The 20,843-nt window shown below is 39.2% G+C and overlaps 1 protein-coding gene across 5 annotated transcripts in view; it reads right to left on the bottom strand.

Annotated features, from left to right (window-relative positions):
- Positions 1–20,843, bottom strand: part of stxbp5a (syntaxin binding protein 5a (tomosyn)) — a 99,199-nt gene that overhangs the window by 47,599 nt on the left and 30,757 nt on the right. For all 5 annotated transcript variants that reach the window (XM_044377277.1, XM_044377279.1, XM_044377280.1 and 2 more), the window contains 2 exons: positions 12,950–13,031; positions 8,342–8,442 (listed from right to left, as the gene is read on the bottom strand). In XM_044377277.1, coding sequence (XP_044233212.1) covers positions 8,342–8,442; positions 12,950–13,031 — 183 coding nt within the window. The remainder of the gene's footprint in view (positions 1–8,341; positions 8,443–12,949; positions 13,032–20,843) is intronic.

The raw sequence follows: 20,843 nt of genomic DNA, 5'->3' as shown, positions 1-20,843 counted from the left end.
AGGCGCCCGAGCTACTTGACATAAATCTCATCCATACAGTCCAAAATGTGCAGAGATGCACACATACACACACACAAATATGTTAACACACAGCAGGAATACTGTATGACCTGGCTTAATCAAACATGGAACTGCACATGTACAGTATGTCATCATTTGACAGTCAAGGTGACTAAGAGCAATTGAACAACTCTGCTACCCAATCACCTACGAAATATGTCTTAGCTTTGCCAAATACCAGGAAGTGTGACATATTTATGCTGCAGAGATGTCATAGAAAGTAGCTTGAGGTAGATGGTTGGGAATACAAAGCACTGGCCTATGACACCAGAGAATGAGGTTCACATGAATCCCACGTGTTGTTGAATTTTGGTTAGTTGAAAAGGGTTATCTTAAGACCTTCATTTTGGTTAAATCCTGAAAAAGTCCATACTTCCTATCTAATGCTTCAAGTCAGCGGTGACTGTTGTTATTTAACCACAATCACAACCACAGTGCTTATAGTTGCCTAAAGATAACCATAAAACATTACTCATGCTTTAGTTGCCAGAAGCGATATTGTGGGCAAACAGAACTGACTGTGAGCTTTTTGCATCCAAGTTCAATATTAGTTTTTACTGGTCAAAAAACAAATATAATCCAAGCAGCATTATGTTTAAAAAACATCTTTTATCATACAAATGTATTGTTTATGGATGTCATATTTAAGAGACAGGGTCACAGGAGTATGACCTCACTTACTAAGACATGGACAGTAGATCACTAAGTTGCAAAGGCTCACTTAACCAGGCAAGATGACTAAGAGCAAGATGACTTTCCATGACAACTTGTGGCATCCTTATATCCAGTAGGCAGAATGTCTACTGGATTTAATGTTCTTTTCCATCTGCACAAACAGTGTATCATCTATGCATATGAAAGCTGGAGTGTGTGTATGTGCTGGCTGATGATTTTGTGAAAATATAAACATTGTTTGCATAAATGTCAGTTATTCTCTGTATTTAAGTGCCTGTATATGCTTGTGTCTGTGTGTGTGTGTGTTCATTTGCATGTGTGCCTGCTTCTCAGCAGTTGGTATGAATTAATGTATTTAGATACTATATGTTCTGTATGTTGTACAGAAATATGTTTGATCTGTGTATGTGAGAACATACAAGATAACGTGATTATGTGTTCTGAGAGCCTGTACGAGAGGGCCAACAGAGAGGCAGTGTCAGGAGCATAATTACACAAGTTTGCTTGCAGTTTGTAAGTGTGTGTGTCCGTTTCTCTGCGTGCATGCAAATACGCACCCAATTGTTTGTGTAAGTGTACTTATGTGTGCGTCACTGTGTTCACACTTGTCGGGCAAGCACGTGTCTCTCAGTGAAATCTCCAGCTTCAAGTGGTCACGACACACAAAGGCAGCTGCCAGCTTGCAGGCTCAGGGCCAAACACATTGCCTCAGAAATGACAGACGCCTGCCACACACAACTCTGAGGCTATCCGCACTGTCGGCTAGGCGTATGAGAGCATGGCTCACTGCAAATTAATTTGGGGGAGGGAATACTTTAGAAAATTATCATTTGTAATGCATGGTTTTATGTGATGATCCTGTCAAAGAGGATCATCACTAGAAACGGAGTGATCTGCGCCTAACTCACGAGAAAGTCACCAGTTTGAAAAGTTTGATCTTAACTGCTCTAATTTAGTGATACTTCCCTTTTTCTGAGCAACTTAAATTGGCCTTGAGCAAAGCACTGGTCCCTAATGCTGAGTGGCTGACTAGACAGTAATGTTTTGTAAAAATGATATAATGTGGTTCATGAATTCCTGTAATAGGATACAATTAACACAGACTTTTATTATATTATGTGGAAATGCCATGTATGCAAACATATTCATTTAAGAATTATGCTGGTGGGCACAATAATAACAGTAGAACATGCTGACAGAAAGAGCATCAGAGCTGATTCAAGTCATATACTGTGTAGTAATCAAATAATGTATGTTAATCCTCTGTTTATACTGTACTGTATCTGGCCAATATTCTTTTCTGAAAGGATAAAAAACAAAGGAGTTTTACAGCATGTGAGATTGCAATTATTCCTTGCAGCATTGTTTGGACTTGATGACTGGGAAAAAGACAATGCAGATAACTTAGTGGGTATTAAGCCAGAGAACTTGATTAACTTTTAGATGTGGAAAAATTGCTGTCACTGTTGAAATAAGAAAACACAAATCAAATTAAAGTCGGTGACATACACTATCCATTTGGCAAAGCTCCATACTGGATGGAGTCTGTTCTAATCTGAGAGACCAGAGACCCCAATCTACCCACAGGGTCTCAATTAAGAAGAATCTAATCTAATGATAAACACACCAAGTTCATCTTTACAACAAATCTCTTGAACACTTTCACACACTCTCTGCAAAACACACACAGAGCCCTGGCGATAATCAGTCCAAGTCTGTGGCTTTATCATTATTAAAACAATACTAAAGCTAATTCACCTTCACAATTTTTTATATACAGTATGCATTTGCGCAGTTACAAGGTAGAGTTGAAGAGAAAATGAGACAGGAGGGATAACAGCCAAGTAGCAACTTTAATCAGTCAAATATCTCTAAGTAAAATCTATTCAACAGAATTTTCCAAACATTTTAAGTCATTTAACTGAAGCACAACTACGCTAGACAAAGTACTAAGCAGATATCTTAAAGTTTTGGTGTCTTTCTCAAAAAATACATGGCCCGTGACTCCTGCAGCGATCAAACAGGATATTCTGGCTATTATGATATTAAATGACTTGTCTGATAAGCTCCTAGAGGCTGACCCAAATATATCAAGAACACAAAGAGTTCTATTTCAGAAATAATTTTATTAAAAAATCTTACAAATGAGCGTAAGAATAAAAGTGAGGTTGGGTCTCATTTGTGGTGTGTGTCTGTGTGTGTGTGGTGACCCTGACTCCCCCCTCTTATTATGTCCCATCATATCACCCTGCATTGACGATAGCATCAACATCTGCAGTGCATTCCTGCGAGGCCAGGAGGTGACGAGAGCATCCTACGCCAGAATGACTCGGCAGGATTTCTTTTTGCGCTCCCTCCATCCCCACACTCCAACCCACAGACTGACTCACTGCTCTTTGGCTGAGGCCCAGTCTGTCTCAGCTCCTCCTCTTCTCCCTTCTCTCCTCTCTCCTAATGCCTGTGATCTGATATGAATGGATGCTGACGCTGGAGGGCTTTCTGCAACACTGCTTTCACCCATCAAATTCTGATCACAGGAGGGAAGGATGGGAGAAGGAAGGAAGAAAGATTTTGTTTGCAGTATTGGAATGGGCCCTAAGATGATAAGGAGCACATAGATTCACACGGTGAATCAAGGCTATGAAGAAAATAAATGTGTCATGAAAACAAAAGTGAGATTAGATTTAGATTTTAGATCAATTTTTTTTCTATATTTGTTAGCCTGCAATGATTTTAGCCATTGAAATGGAAACTTATACCCTTATGTTATTGTCTTAAGATTATGTTATACTGCCTTTATAGCCAAAAGCACATTGTAAGACTTCATCTCTCTGCTTCCCGTGTGAAAATGTTCCCAACAGGTACCATCAAAGGTAAGCTGTGGGGCTCAATCACTGTAACTTTTATTTCTCATTAGACAGAGGCAGAGGGGGAAAGTCCAGGGAGGAAAGGCAGATAAGGATTTGGCCTTCATCTCTTAATTCTCAGCAGAGACCGAAAGAAACTCCCTAGAGATACGATGAATTAAAAATACCTGTTAGGGTGACGAATATGGGATGACTGTGACGCACACAGTTGTATGTACAAATACTGACACTGAACTTCATACAGTATCTCTTCAGCCTAGCAAACTGGGGGTTCTGCATTTGCAAAAGTGAACTGTTTATTGCAATAAAACTCTGAAAGACAACTTACTCTCTGTGAATTCATCTTTAAATTTCCACAGCCATGCCTTATTTTTTAGTTTCTGTGTGTAACCCTTTCAACAGATGGTAAAGGAGAAATAACGTTTTGATGCTAGCAGGCAAAAAGAAAGATATTGTTAGCAAGAGAGCTGTCCCCAGTGTATTCAGCCAAAAAATAGGCTGGTACATTACCACTCCTAAAACAGCAAATTGTTATTTTTACACTTTGATTTTTGTACCAGTTAAAGAAACCAGATATAATGTGCTAATTAGTGAGCTTCAGAGATGCTGGTTGGCAGATTTTGATACCGTTGGACGGAGCCAGGCTAGCTGTTTCCTCCTGTTCCCAGGCTTTAAGCTAGCTAACTGACTGCTGGCTGTAGCAATATATTTAACAGTGTATGAGAGTGGTATCTATCTAATCATCCAATTCTCTGAAAAAAGTGGATGGATGAACTTTCCAAAATGTCAAACTACTGCTTTAAGTGCCGAGCTGGATTCAGACAGCAATTAGCGCAGCTTAGCATAAGGACTGGAAGCAGAGGGAAACAACTACTCAACATCTTTCTTCTAAAGCTCACTAATTTACATGTTGAAGCTTGTATCTTTAATACACCAACAGAAATAAAAAATGACAATTTTGTGGTTTTACAGGGAGTTATGGGCTGGAACAATTTCATTGACATCATGAGGTTGCCCAACAGCCAGCAGAGACGCTGCACAGTGGTGCTGCATTGATGGTTACACTGCAAAACTCTCTCTAAAACCACAAATTGTCAAATTTATATTTTTGTTTGGTATGGATTAAATAAACAACATGCAACATGTATGATTCATTCGTACGTGTAAGAGGTGTTTATAGGCATCTTTCTAACTTTGGAGAAAGACAGGGTACCTCTCTCACCTTGTTTCCACCCCTTACACAAAGCTAAGCTAATAACTTCCCAGTTCTACCCCCATAGTTAACAGTCATCAGAGTAGTATCAATCTTCTCATCTAAATCTTGGCAAGAAAGCATATAAGCATATTTTCCACAATATTAATATATGCATATGATGAATATCAATACATCTAACTTTTTTTCTGTGAATAAAATCTGTAATTACCAAACAAAAACAATCCTCAGGGTAGCTGATGTACCTAGACATATTTAAATAAGAGGGTTTCCTTTGGCTTGAGACAGGCTGTTGTTCCCTTCGATTCTGTTGCACTCTGGTAGCGGGCTGTCATGGCAACCAGTTAGATAGTCACCCAACCATAACTGGTTGGGTGACTGTCCTTTTGTTGACAGAGGAAATGGCTGCCTTGTCCTCTACACTCTGACAAGCTAAAGTCAAGCTTTGAAATAAACAGCCAGAGAGGGAAAAACCAAGGAGCAAAGGTAAAAATTGGAAAATGGGAGAGAGTGGCAGTTGCTGACGAATACTTTTATATATTTTACAGGTCTGTCTGATTCAATCCTGGAATGTGTCTGTCTTTAAAACCCTCCGCACAGTTTCTTGGCTTCTCTTTGACAGCCATTCTCAACTGCACATGGCAATTTGAACTGTGATCTTCTAATAGAAACCCGGAAATGTAACCTCATGTTATTTCTTTTGACAGCTATATTAAAAAGCCTTGATCCATGCAACAAAGGGTGTGCACCTTTTATAAAGATGAACAAAAATCGAGATAAGAGATATTTGTGGCCTTTAGAGCAAGAGGGGATCTTACAGGCTTATCAGAGTGCAAGGCACTTGCTACACCATATGAAAAGATAGTTCAAATAAGGGCAAAACAAAACCCTGATGGTCCTATTATCTTTGGAGGCTGTTCGTTTGGGGAAGCTATTATAATACTAGCTAGGGGGGACAGCAAAGTTGGTTGCATCAGTATACAGAAAGGGAAAATGGAGTGCTGATCTGCAAATATTTGAATGTAACATGGTACCAGGTGTAAGGCAATCAATATAAAATAAAGACAGCATTTACCTTGAATATAATCTATTTCATATATACTGCTAGACCGAAGGATTGCTTGCTATGTAATATTTTATATTTTACATTGAATCAGCAACGTCATAGCAACTGTTACAGCCAATTTGTTAGAAATAATTGGATCAAAAGCAGAACATGACTTGTGCCACATCAATTAGTAGTTGAGCCTCCTAAAACATTTTACACTTGCTTCTTACATGTCAAGAGGCGCAAGTTGGTTACACATAAAATTGATGTAAAAATTTTTGTTTTTTTGAAATGTATTTACTTCCATGCATCAACCTGCTGTGCATGTTTACTCCTGTGACAGAGAACCAGAGAACAGAGCACCTGATTGAAATCTTCACTAATATGAAAACATGTGAACTTGTTATTATAAAGTTGAGTGATTGCAAGCTGTCATGTCCATACTTTATGCAGAGCAGAACGATTGGTATTGTTTGAGACAGCAAAGCCCTCAGGTGAAGTCATTGTAATTTGCACGACAGACAGACTGATGTCTAATGCTGAGATCAACTAGTAAGACTGTATCACTCATGAGGCTCAAGTATATGCGTTTTCTCCTCCAAACGACCATGCTATACATATTACGTATAGATGAGGGCTGAAAACTGGCATTCATCCTCTTGAATTTTTAATGAGTAGAGAACAGGGAATGGGGAGTGGGATGTATGATCCCTCTCAAGCACTCCTCCTGCTCATGTTACCTGTTCCTCCTTCTCTTTCCTTCCATCCAATTTCCTCTGTCTCTCCTTTTTCCTCAAATTCTAAACTTTTCTTCCTCAGAAGTCTTTTCTCCTGTACCATCCATTTTTTTCCCACTGCTTTCGTTTTACTTCCGATTCTAAATGTCCCAAGTGACTTTGAAGCTTCTCTTTCATCTTGACATCTCGTGGGATGCAGTAACTCCGCTCCTCTGTGCCGCTGTGTCTCGGGGTTGTTGGGTTGTACAGCGGCGCTTACTAAATGTCAGAGGCGGTCAAGCGCCTCCACGAGAACACAACCCGCCGTAAAAGCCGCTGCCGGCCACCTGTTCATCACATCAACGCTGTCACAGATCACTGGCTCTGACGTTTAACCCATTCACCACTTTTCACGGCGACAGATCGCTGGCCAATGATATGATTGGCTCTGATGGCTAATCACTGCATCTGCGATGGGAGGACACAGTGGACACAAACTCCCTTGAGGTGAGGTGCTTCTGCACTTCACTCATCTTGTCTATCAGACCTAAGACAACATTTCCTAATGACAAAAATGCCCTGGTTGTTTCATCTGATGTTGCGTTATTTTGTCCATTACGTACAGTAATACATCAAAACATACTATATGGTTTTAGTCTGGTTTAATTCCTCTCAGTTAGCCATTGTTCCAATGCGCACATGTAACATTTTGCCACGTTTTTTTTTTTCATTGTAAAAATACATTCTCATCATGTAATACCGGAGTTGTAAGCTGGAGCAGTTTTGAGCTCTCAGTGTTGGCATATTCATGGACATTCTAACATTTGCAAGTTGAGAATTGTCTGTTGAACTTTTTAATATAAAAAGGAACCATATTCATCATATAATTCATTTCCCAGCACACATTTCTTGTCAGTGACATATCAGTTTTTGGATGTTGGATTGTCTTTGATGTACCACCAAGAAGAGTTTAAAAATGATCCCTGGTGGCAACTGGATTATCACGTTTTTAAAGCAAATTCCCCTTATTTTTTGGATAGCGGACAGTAGAGGGGTGACAGGAAATGAGGGGAAGGATGACATGCTACAGAAGTCCTCATTTTGACTTGACTCAGAAACGTTGCAATTACATGGTACATGCCCCCACAGCTCTACTGGATGAACACAAGCACTCCTTCATCAGCACCTGTCAATTACCAAATGTGTTCAATTAAATGTATTTTATTTTGTGTGTGTAAATATATTTTCGTTGTGTTTGTGTGTGTATGTAACAACCTGCTGGTGTAAACCTTCAGGTGTTTGGGTAGGTTCACACCTGTGCCCCAGTGATGGCAGTGCCTCAAAGGCAGAGTAAGTGACCCAAATAATGCGTGTTTAGTTAGAGACCAACAGAGAGAGAAACAGAGAGAGAGGGAGAGAGGGGGGGAGAGGGAGAGGGAGAGTATCAGCCTCTCCGTCACCTCCTTTGCCCTGTGCACAATTTTGCAGGCGCACAGACACATTTGCCAAATGAAATGCCATCTGTTTGCATACAGTATGACAGTCAGTGAAAACTAACAGTTCACACAGGCAGCAAACTGTGACACTGCCCCTGCTCTGAAAGTCTCACAGTTAATGTTGCAGCAGAGCGAGTGCGAGGGCCCAAATGAGGAGGAAGAGTACAAACTGAGAGAAAAAGATAGGAGCGTGGCAGTGGGATGGACACATTGACTTCGAGCAAACAGTCTGTCTCATCATTTGCAGTTTTGCGTGCATAGCTTACCTCTCTCTGCTGAACTTGAGGGAATGGAGGATGGCTGGTCTCTTCTGCCTCAGGTTCCACAGGTGGACAGTGTCATCAGCCAGGGCACTCACAAGTGCTCCCTGTCATAAGAGAAGGGGCAATTTTTTTGTTATATTCAAAGATTAACATACAGGAAAAAGTTTTTACACAAAACACAGGTCACATCATTGATATGCACGTAGCTACATAAATGTCCATAAACATATTTACAGACTGCATATTTTCTCTGTGAGTCAGACTACATTCCCTGGAAACTCAGGCTGATTTAAAATCAGGCAGCTTCCTCACAGGTAACGATGATGATTCATAAGATGTCCATATGAGTGTGTGTGTCTGTGTGTGTGTGTGTGTGTGTAGGAGGCACTAAAAATCTTTTCCATCTCCCTGAGTTTGTTTGAGCTGCTGAGTCACAGTCACACAGACGCTGAAAAACATGCACATTCACATGCACACACACACACAAACACACACAACCAAAATACTGCATGAAATAAATATACATAAATGACGTAAATCAGACTCATGCTTTTCCCATACAGAATCAGACCATGATGTAGGTATTCAATACCGTCTTCCAGCTAGTCAATCGACACTTGACAAAATGCTTCATCATTTTCACCGTGGCTTGTAGGTTTAATGCCTTCAGTAGCTTAACATGACATACAGACAGAACTGCCTATTTTAGCAGAGCAATTGCTTAGTAACGGTTGGGTGAGTTGAGACTTGACTGACGTCTGTGATTTGCAGTGATTTTACAAAGGGATATATGCAAACCACTGAAAGTTATGCAATATAGTTCCCAGGCAACGTCCTTTGGCAAAGGCTGATAGGCTGTTAGACATTTCTGGTGAGAATCAATCGACACTTTCAATATTGCTGTCAATAGGTAACAGATTTCAAGTTATTCCAAACCACATCGTGGTAGTGTCAGGTGAGTTCAATCAAAACCTGACTAGATATCGTGGTTCTTTCACAGGTAGGCTGCAAATAAAACCTTTTTTTTCCATTTAATAAAACAAACTTCTCTATGCATCACCACTGAATGGTTGTTTGTAATTAAAAGTTTTTTATTAACTTTTTCAATATATACAAAACATAATGACACACAAGACCACTTATTACAGTAAATCAATAAAAGAATAAATAACAGAACAAAATTAATCCAGGCACACAGAATTAGCTACAAGCACAGTAAGAAAAAAACAGTAAACTGTGGAGACAAAAATAAAAAAATGAGGGGACACCATGTATCAATAAATACCAAATAAATGGGGTAGCACATTTTCCTTAAAAAAAAAAAATTTAGGAATATTTACTTCCTGTTAGTTTTCTTCCTTTATATACATCAGAAAATTAGACCAAACTTCATAAAACTGCCCTTGGTAATTATTAGTCCTTGATTCAAAAGAGGCAACGCCTGTCATCAATTTTAACCATTCAGCAAAATCTGATTTTGTCTGGCTCTTCCAATAGCGGAGAACAATAAAGCCCATCAGTGCAACTCCAAATTTTTGTTTGAATATACCAGGTAGTAGGAAAGACCAGTCTCCTAATAAACACAGCTGGAGAGATTCTGGCAATGGCCTATGCACCCACTCCCCAATACTTTCAATTACTTGTTTCCAAAAAGTAGAAACAAAAGAACATTCCCACATTTAATAAAGGAAAGTACCCGTTTCATTTTTACACTTCCAACCCTTGTAAGCAACCCCTGCTAAACTGATAGGCCTGTAGCTGGTTGGGTCAATCAGGTCCTTTCCCTTTTTGAGAATCACTGAAATTACTGCCTGATTGAATGTACTGGGTAACTCACCTGTTAATATAGCCTCAAGGTATACTTTCATTAAGATAGGTGTCAGAATATCAATGTAGTTCTTATAATATATAAACAGGGAAACCATCTAACCCTGAAGCCTAACAGCTTTCCTAACTTCATCCTCTGTAATTGGAACATCCAAAGTTTCTACTTGATTAGATGACAGCCTTGGAAGATCAATCCTTGAAAACCACGCATCCATTTCTTCAGATGTGATGTGATGTACAGATGTGAGTAGAAAGTTTTAAAGGCTTGATTAATTTCCTGAGATGTAGTCACCACTTTTCCAGATTCAACCTTAACATCTGATAAAAACATATGTGGCTTCTTTTTGCTTTAACTCTCTTTGCCAGCACTTTCTTTTCTCCACTTTAGTAGAAATGTATTTTGCTTTCTTATATATCTCGTTTAGCTTGTATTTAATGTCACATACTGTATCTGTTTCAATAAGGTCTCACTATGATTTTCTCCTGCCATGCCACTTTATCTCTATTTTGTTCTGGTATTTCGCTCTCATTGCAGCTATCACGCGTTCGCGTTCCAGAAACATTTGGAATCTCATAGGTCTTGGAGGACGATCCTCATCTGGGATGGGCGCCAGTGACCAGTCCACTAGCTGAGGTTCATTCTCAGTGCTTGACCGATCATTCTCACTCTCCCGGTCCATGATCCGTCCATCTGCCAGCTCCAGCCTCTCAAAAATAGCAGCAATATCCATGCTAACTTTAGCCTGTGAGGTTTTCATTGAGGAAACATCTTCCTGTAGTTCTTTGAGAACATTGCTGAGTTGCGACATCTCTTGCATTGCTTTTTCCAAAGTCGCTTGAAGTTCTGTGAGAGTATTTGATGCAATAACTGGAGCCCTTGAGTTGAGGTTGGCCAATTCTGCAGCTTTTGGCAGCATCTTGCTCGCCATGCTAACATAGTTAATCCCCGGCTTAGTTTGAGATTTCGAACTTGTAGTAGCCATTGAGAAAAACAACAGTTTTCAAAAATGACGCCAAGTGATTTAACAACATTACTTCTAGATGGCAAATTAGGCATTTAATGGTTGAATTCAAGGGGGAAATGGGTGATTTTTCTGGAGCAATGTCCTAGGCAACCATCTTGGTAAGCAGATCCACGTGACTCGACTATTTAATGTTTTAAAACAAGCAGCCAGGGCTTGACATTAGCACCAGCCCACCTGCCAAATGCGGGTAGAATTCGGCAGTGGCGTGTAACACAGTCACTCTTACTAGCCACTTTGGCGGGTGGCATTCCGTGTCATAAACTGGTGCAGCGCTGCAGATCGATCCGAGGAAAACTGCTGTCAGCTCAACTCCCAGTGAGCATTGCTTTTCCTACAGCCACTTAGAGGGCTGATAAATGCCCCCCACCCTCTTACCCTCGATCCTGTCCATCTGCCTGCTGCAGCTACGAGAGCATGGCCAGGTCACTTACACACAGACACATACACACACACACAGACCTAACTGTTGTATCTACACACAGTTCACATTCACTTGTGATGATATAAACCTCTCTCTCTCTCTAACACATACACACATACACACACACAGACACACACCCAGCTAGCAAGAGGAAAAATTAAATTAAATTGTCATTTTGAATCAGGAAACAATTGAATTGATTAGACGAAAAGTTTGTTTTCTACTGCAGAGATTTCTTCTACTTTGAATTTTTCACTGTTAATCTTTAAATAGACGAAGTAGAAGTTTTTTCTCTCGCTAGGTTTCTACAGTTTTTATCTTTTCAATGAATCTTCTACACTCTTTTCTTAATAACTGTTCTTATGTGCAATAAGACGCTACTATTTTTATGTCTGTCTTAATTGGTTGCGTGTTTTCATACAAAAGGAGTTTTACACACAACCTCACCAGAGCTGAATATTTGATGACTGTACTGTGATACATTTTATGTAGTCTTGATTTGATGTTTACAGTGGTCATTTACATTTAAAAGGTTGTAAATCTGGTACTTAAAATAAATTGTAGCACACCATAGCCAACTTTAGTCAAATAAAACATAATTTCCGAACAAATAATTGTGGCTAGTGAAAATGCTGAGTGTCCAGTAGCTTTGGAAAACCGCTAGCCACAGTGGCTGGTAAGCAAAAATGTCAATATCAAAGCCCTGCCAGCAGCCATAAAATGTTGTCTAGAATTAGCAAATATTCCTGGTTTTCTGATTAGATGCAGCAATATCTGATTAAAAGAAGGAAAAGTAAACAGGCTTTCAGTTCCAACTTTTGATACTTGGCAGTTTTCAATACTTTGCAACAGACACAGTCAGTACCCAAAAAGTATTTAGGCTCGATACCCAGTCCTACTGATGTCAGGGAAATTTGATCATGTGACTGATTCTGCTCTTTAAGAGCATGCAAGGAAGAGTAAAGCTAACTGTGTTATTACTTGGAAAGAGTGGAGAGAGGTAAGCAGATATGGGGGGTAAGTTATTTTCACACTACCAATATGATCATCCGTTCACCCTTCCCTACAACAGCAAACTACTTGTAGTACATTTTAAGGGGTGAAATACGATTACCAGGGATGAACATTCATGATTCAGCCCCTAAGTCTTATTAAATGACTGGTGGAATATTGGGCAGGACAGCAATATACATTTTTTTTAAATAATGTTATTACCCACAGATTTATCTGTCTCAGTATGAGGGCACTGGTCTTATTGGTGAGTAAAGACACTTAACTGGAGTAATTCAGCAATGTGATTGATGACTGTTCATTGTTTCTCATGTTTTTGTTACCTACCTCGTTGATGAGAAACTGTAGCTGGATGACAGCCGCTCCACTCTCATGCTGACAGTAACACTCCACACCTGGACGACCAAACCTGAAAGGTTTTTAGTCAAGGAACGTACATTACAGCTGAGGAATTTATCACCAAACCACTAGTGTGCGTTTTTGTTTGTGTATGTGGTCCAGTATGTACTGTGGCTGTGTGAGGTGTCTTTTTTTCCAAATATGGCTGCCTGGAACAAGTGTCACACCATTTGAAGGTCATTTGCTCTTTGCTATACCTGATTCAAAGGTCATGACTTCTGCTACATGGTTACCTGCTGAGAAGGAAAATGGAACATCCACAGTGACATTTTTTATGGTCTACCAACAGAGCTTGAACATATTCATCATCTACAAGTTAAGATCTTAACATTTAAGGATTTTACCCTTTCTGACTCCCCACATACATGTGAATCATATTCCTGTCTTGAAAATGTTGTAATTATTCAACACCTCATTATATGCCCTACAATTATACACCTTGAGGCTCACTTTTACATTTTAAGAGAATATGTTCATACAAAGGCACTCAGGAGCCAGTTACCAAACAATATATATAATTTAGGTGTTCATAATAACTTGGAAATACTGAATCAAGTAGTAGATTATTGCAGTTATACAGGAATGGTGATATGTTACACAAAAAAAGAGGAATAAATATAAAAATTCAAAATGAAACAGGGGGGATCGGCAATACTGCAGAGAAGGAACAGAACTGTACCAGGACAGGCACTGAGGAGGAGAAAATGGAAGGAGGAGGGGGGAAATTCAGATATTCAAATATGCAGAAAGTGAATCAGCAGAGAAGAGGTGGATATTACGAGAGCAGATGAGAAAATAATAGCGGGGGGGGGGGGGGGGGGGGGGGGGGGGGGGGGATCGACAACTCTGATGAAAGATGCAGAGGAGAGAGAAAACAGAGCAGAGGAGGAGTGGAAGGATGGAGGCTGGAAAAAGAGAGAAAGAAGGAAAGGAGAAGGGACTGTCAGAGAATAACGAGCTTCTCTTCCTGGGGAGAATGAATGGGTTAGCTTACTGATTATATCCATTCATTCTTTCCATGACTCTGAGGGCTAAGGTGGGGGGTGTCAATTTTTCATGCAGGGGGCACATAGAGGTGTAAAACCCTGGGGACGACACTATTGCTCATCATTAGTGTGTGCGTGTGGGTATGGGTGTGTGTGTGTGTGTGTGTAAAAACGGGGGGGGTGGTGTTTTCTGCATGTGATCAGCTACTGTAAATTGCCTGCAGAGCTATCCAACTAAAACACAGTTTGAGACATGCAGCTACGTATTAATACAGATAGATCAAACATGTGTAAGAGGATCTTTCATGCATCTACATACATGCACACACAGAAAACAGGAGGAATGACAAATCCAGAAGGAGAGAGCTGTTCCTCCAATTAACCATTAAGCAGAGGAAAAACACCATCACATGTTACTAATGACAATGATAGCAACAACAGAGCCTCCACCTAAAAATCTAATTCACACAGCAATAATCAAGTCCTCCTCTCCCACAGAGCAAACTGCGCCTTCAGCTCCAGTGTAATTTATTAAGCTGTAATGCATGTAATCATTCCTGAGGTGTGTTGTGACCATCCCAATGAATAAAGCCACCACATGAACAGATCCAGCGCCATACACCTTGTTTCTCCTCAGCCAGAAGCCTGGAACATATTTTGTACATCCATTTTTCCTTTGGAGTGGTGTTTATGACTAAACAAAAACAATATAAATATATGTTCATCCCTTGTTCTTCAGTTTGCTCAGTTGGTCCAATCTCAATTTGGACTGGTATGTCATTCATACTGTAGTTATATTTGATAAGAAGGTGCTGTGTGAAAATACAGTCAGGGTTGTGCTTCATGCTGCTATAATCAATATTTAATATCAACAATGGATCAGATGATAATGTGTAAATTTGACGCTCGTAGATAACTAACTGCAGTTACCCTAACCTCTATGAAATGTTTTAGCATCTTTCAGCTAATTATTGTCATTTTACACCCCGCAATGTTGCTGTTGTTGTTCACTCTCACCTCTTTCATCAGTGTCCTTTTCAGACGTGGCAGGAAGCTATTTTAAGCAAAAATAACGCCCACTATACACCACCTGCCCAGCACCAAATGGCAGACAGACAAAGCTAGCAGCTAGCTGGTGAACATAGTGGTGCATTTAGCAGCTAAAAAAGCTACATATTTTCCTTAGGAGTTGGTGGAGAGCAAAAGTGAGCTTAGATTCATGAAGGAGGAATGCTAACGTTGCTCTGTATCTGCTAGATGTGTAAATGGGCAACTGTTTGCTAACAAGCAGCAAACAGCTAACAGTTGTGTTTACAGCTCGTTTACAATGTAAAAACAGTCACAGCAGGTTATTCTATCGTATGGTGTATAGTAGTCTCAATCATGAATATATAATCAGTATTGTAATTCACTCTTTAAAGCCACTGGAAACCCAAATCCATAATAGCAATTTTGCATCTTATGTACATAATAATAAGCATCTAAAAAGTATTAGAAATTAGTTTCAATCCAAATTCAAAATATTGTCATTTAGGTTTTTGTGAACTCTCCTGATATTGGGTTTGAATTGAGCGTGGTTATGCTCGGACATTTATTATGAAAATTATGCAATAAATTCTGCAAACCAATCATAAAGTGACGTGCTGTGGTAAGAAAATTGTCTCAATTTCAGCTGCCAAAGTTTCTGTGTCATTGGTAGTGTTTCTGTATCTCAACCCAGTTAGTTTTGCTATATTCTTCATTACTGAACATTTAAACTTACACTATTTCTGCTCAGGCACCCTTAGCTTACACCTCAGCGACTTTCTCGCTAATCACACAGTTGTTAACACGCTTTTCAGATTTGCTAGTAACTATAGCTTAGCAGTTAGCAACAGTTTCTCTCTCTTCCTCTCACTCTCCTGCTCGCTCTTGCTTGGGGTGTCTTATATTTTGCCATTCCCCTGCCTCCTTTAGTGATAATGGTACATTTAATAATGTAGTATATCTAACATGTTGAGGGTGAGGCTCAGTGAGTTAGAAATGTGGCTCTGCACCACTGAAATCCAGTCATTAGCTACAGAAGTTAGCCAGCAACCAATAGCCGGTGTAGGTGTCAATCAAAACTTGATCTGCCATGCCTACACAGTCGTGAGAAAAGGTCTAAACAGCAAAATTAGCTGTTTTTTGAACTAGGTTTGCTGATAGCTATGAACATTTATTTTCACTCAGATTTTTGTGGATGCTTAATGAGACATTCATCTTTGATATCATGTATGCATTTTTACTATTTCAAGCCACATTTCCAGAGGCTTTAAGTGCTAAATGATCTATTAAAGCTTTGATTCTTAGGACCGAAATGTAAAAGTCAGAGAGATTTATAGACCTAAATCCAACCAGATTTATCAGGAAGAGCTGATGGTCAGTCATAAACCCCCAGCTTTCAGAGAGCACATGGTGGTTACCCTCCAATCAGATATCAGTGTGGTACAGTAGCCTCTGCAGTGCCTGACAAGCTTCCCCTTGACTCTTCAAGTGGATTAAGCTATGCCCTCCCCCTCCTGTCCAGCCTTCAAATCTCAGTCAGTGATGCCCTGACAAGAAGAAATCCACCAGCTCCACTGGATTTCGGCCAGTAAGCATAACCAGTACCTTTCCCTATTTGACTTTTGAGTCTGCAGTGACACACATGCGGAGAGCTTAGCCTTTATAGCTTGAATCGCATTATGTTCCCCAGCCGCCCATCTGAGCCTCAGAAAACCCCCAAGATCTGTCTCACTCCACTTTAGAACATAATAGAGGTATAACCTTCCCCTAAACACACACTACCTATGATCTAAAGTGTAGATAGCAGAGTAAATCTGAAACAGGGCAGCCCTCATGGATACCACTTTACCACCCTTTACTAACCTACTGGAGCCCCACCCATCTTAAAAATAAATAAATAAAAAAAAAATGCTGAGTGTAATACTAAAATGTGGTCCACACAAACCTTACGTACTGACTCTTGAGATAAATATATAAATAAAAAGTAGAGAGAAAGTTGCAATTATTATGGTAGATGTCTTCTCCATACCTACATTTTTCCTCTCATTTATTGAAGATCACATACAGAACCATTTTTCATAATAAATCATCAGGGTGAAACTGTAGGGATTGTGCATAAACAGTATTACCTGATAAATATTATTGTGTCCACAGTAGTGGCCCATTCATGGTTTCAGAAACAGTTCCATAACATCCTGTCACTCATCTTGCTACTGAAAAGGGGAATTCAAAAAAAGAGCAACTTCACCAACTGTGACAAAGGAATCATAATAGAAGATGTTCAAAAAATAAAAGTGGTGATGGTGCTTGGAGGTCTCAGCGGTGGCTTCTCAAACAAAATGACATATGTAAAGTGACAGAAGGTCACAGCTGCACTGAACGTTCAGAGTTTAGAGTGTTGCACATTGGAAGAAATTTAAAATCAAGTGGTCTGACTGTAAGACAGAGGCCAAAAAGCTCATCAGCGTGCACCAAATCGCTGTCGCAACCAGTGGACCCCAATGCTCTCTCCACTTGACCTAGTATGGCCATTATCCTGGAGGGTATTGCTGCTGGCTAAACTGTCACAGACTTAGAGAGGGACACTGACATCCATGTAGGTCAAATGTGCATGTACAGAGGGCAAGCTTAGATCAACTCATTTAATGAGGATCATAATGCATGGTACACCAAAAAGCTTCAATTGTGTGGGTGTGTTTTTTTTTAATATCGTTTCCATGCTCAGAAGAGGAAAAGTGATGAGAAAGAAGATGGTGCCAAGGGTCATTGCTGTTTGCCAAAACATGGGAAACAGTCTATAACGTTAAAATATTCAGTTGTTTATTTAATTACTGATTGTACATGAAGGCAACTGATGAAGCTGGCTATTTGTCTACATAAATGATGGAGACATTGCTCCCTAAATTGAGGAAAGAGTTAACTAAACTTGGTGAACAAAAATGCAGCAATGCTACTGTTACTAGCTACTCTCAATAAAAGGCAAAAATGTTTTCTCTTATGCCTAATTTTTCATGGGCAATAAATGTTCACCATTCACAAAAACCATCCCATATTTCCAATATATTTTGTTTATCCTAGAGCATTTAGAGAAGTGTGTGTCTTTGCATAGTAAGTAATAGAGCATCTTTTTATGTGTAACCTTCATACATGTAGTAGTGCCCATGTGGCATTAGTTAGGATGGTTTAGGCCCGGTGACAGTACAGTCCATCTAACCCAAAGTGACTTAATTGAAAACTCTTCCCTAATGTTGCCTGGCAACCAAATCTTCCACAGCCGCAGAAAGAGAGAGAAAAAGATTTAAGGTTGTGCTTTTCAAACTGCTCACATTGCCTTCCCTCTGAAGAGGCAGCCATCCCACAAGCACATTATCATGAAGCGCACATACACACACTGACACAGACGTGATCATACAAAACAATCCTGCAAAAGAAATTCAAACCATCAAAGAAGGAGACGCTGACTTTTGTTCATGCGTTTTAAGTGAATGTTGCCATAATAAATATCATAAAAATGCAGCAGGCCACAACAAGACATTGAATCCAATGGGAGACGCTTCAATGCATGAAGCAGTGTGCAAAGAATTTGGCCATGGACTAAATTCTACCACAAGAAACTTAGTTGTTGTATACCCCTACACTGGGCTGCACTAGCTATTTGTGAATCCATCACGTAAGTATGTATGTAAAGTTACTCCTAAATTCTTAGTAACCACTAGCTAATTTCAAACTAGTGATTTACAAAATAAGGTCACCATTAAAACTTAAGAAAGACTTAAGTAATGTATAAGTAAAAAAGCAATCAACCATGTAAATAGTCATATCCAATTACTCAATGTGGCCAACATTATCTGGTCATTCTGATCTAATGTTAGTGGCATAAAGTTTTGTAATTTGAGGTATATTGTGTGATTATTGTGGAAAGTAATAGAACATATGTCCCAGTTTACACTATCATAAAACACCATTTTAATGGCATCAGGTCAGATGAGTTGACCAGATTGCATATTACCTTGTTTAGTCTTCAATCTAAATGGGTCATATATTAGCAAGCTAATGCTAGTTTTGTCGGTTGGATCCATTAGCAATGTAATAGTAACAGCTGGCAGTTATTGGGTGTAAATATTCAGTAACAACTAATCTCTACATAAGATATAGTGTGTGTGGTGCAACTGGTTTTAATTTGACTATGTGTAAATCTCCACTTACTAAACACATCTTAGAACTAAGCTAAGTCTAAACCTTAGTAACAGCTGATGCAAACAACGTCTGCTCTATATTAGGCTCTTTGCATGTATTGTAAATGAGTCAAGTGACACTTGCACTTAGATATAAACTATTATAATGCTTTAAAGAGTGTTATACTAACTACCATGATCATTTTTCTTCTACGTTTAATTAAGTTTTATCAAACAGAGGTTTTTGCAGACCCTGAGGGTAAACTATTCAGTAGTACAAATGTCTTTTAAAAGTTTAATTTAATGGTGGACAACCTTAACCAAAGTTTTTGTCACAGATTAGTAGTAGCACGTAGGAGGGCTTAGCATAACAATTCACATTGATTGAGTTAATCTGACTATCAAAGCTAATATAAATGAATGATTTATAGTTTAATCAACAAATAATGTCAAACGTCGTTTGTTAACCATTTGTAAATGTTGTATTCACATAACTACTGAACAACTGTTAACACAAGATGTAAATTAGTACATCTAATAGTTTGACAAAGCAAATTATTTATTGCAAATGTACATAAACGTTTTGTAAATGATTAGTTCAATCATTAATTAAAGGTTTCAAATGATTATTATAATAAAGTGTTACAAGAAAAAGGACCACTCCATCTTAAAAGCAATACTGCAGGTTTGTCAGGGTTTTTTTTGTTTTTTTTTTATTTGAATGCCCTTTCTGCTGCTCTCAATATCTGGTGGTAATTCAATCTATACCCAGTGCATGAAAGCGTTTACATTTGTTTTTGTAAACCCCCGGCACTGAGTAACTGTTTACCATTGTTGTGTCAAAGTGTGTTTCCTATAAAATACATGTTTCCCCTGGCAGTATGTCTTTGCCTCAATTTCACGCCAGTGTGGGAAATAACATAATTTCAATTTCTGTTTTCATATCAATGGCTTTCGACATGGTATAACAACACTGACAATATATTTTACGATATTACAGAAAGAAAGGCAGTAGACAACACAGAGTTTGTATAATGAACACAACCATTCTTTTTTGTGATGCTTGAACTAAACTAACTGTGCATTTGATTCAAATAGATAATTGCCTTTTACCCACAATATTTCTTTAGGGGAAAACATTTTTGTACACCTGGAAAAATCCCCTGGTACGAAAAGATGAATTTTAGGTTGTCATGTTATTCAACTACAACAGCGTTTTGTTTGGTATAAAAATAGGAAGATGGTAATAAGAACAGAAATGTGTCACATTATTGGTCGCTCTGTGATTGATGAGTCATATCAAAATGCTGAAAAAAGGGCTACATCAATGTCTCCTTAGGACAACAGATGCCAGCAAAATAAACCCTTAAAAATTCCACACATGACTGGTTCCTGAATCTTAAAATGACATGCGTTGCTTTACAAGAAAAGTTCCTGGATATCTCAGATGCCATAGTCACATTTTCCTCCAGTATTTTAACAAACATGACCCAAAGTTACTCCGAGGTGCCTCTGTTCCATCCACACGGGACAGGCTCAGTAGGAGATGTGTCACCGCTGCTGACAAGAGCATTCCTCATTCCATTTCAACCGAGCGAGGTGTCTATCTGCGCCCCTTCTCTCCACACTGCACCG

The sequence above is a fragment of the Thunnus albacares genome, chromosome 16, assembly GCF_914725855.1.
Source record: "Thunnus albacares chromosome 16, fThuAlb1.1, whole genome shotgun sequence".
Lineage (NCBI taxonomy): Eukaryota > Metazoa > Chordata > Actinopteri > Scombriformes > Scombridae > Thunnus > Thunnus albacares.
Note: the sequence above shows the minus strand (reverse complement) of the source record. Positions and strands in the feature narration are given on the sequence as shown.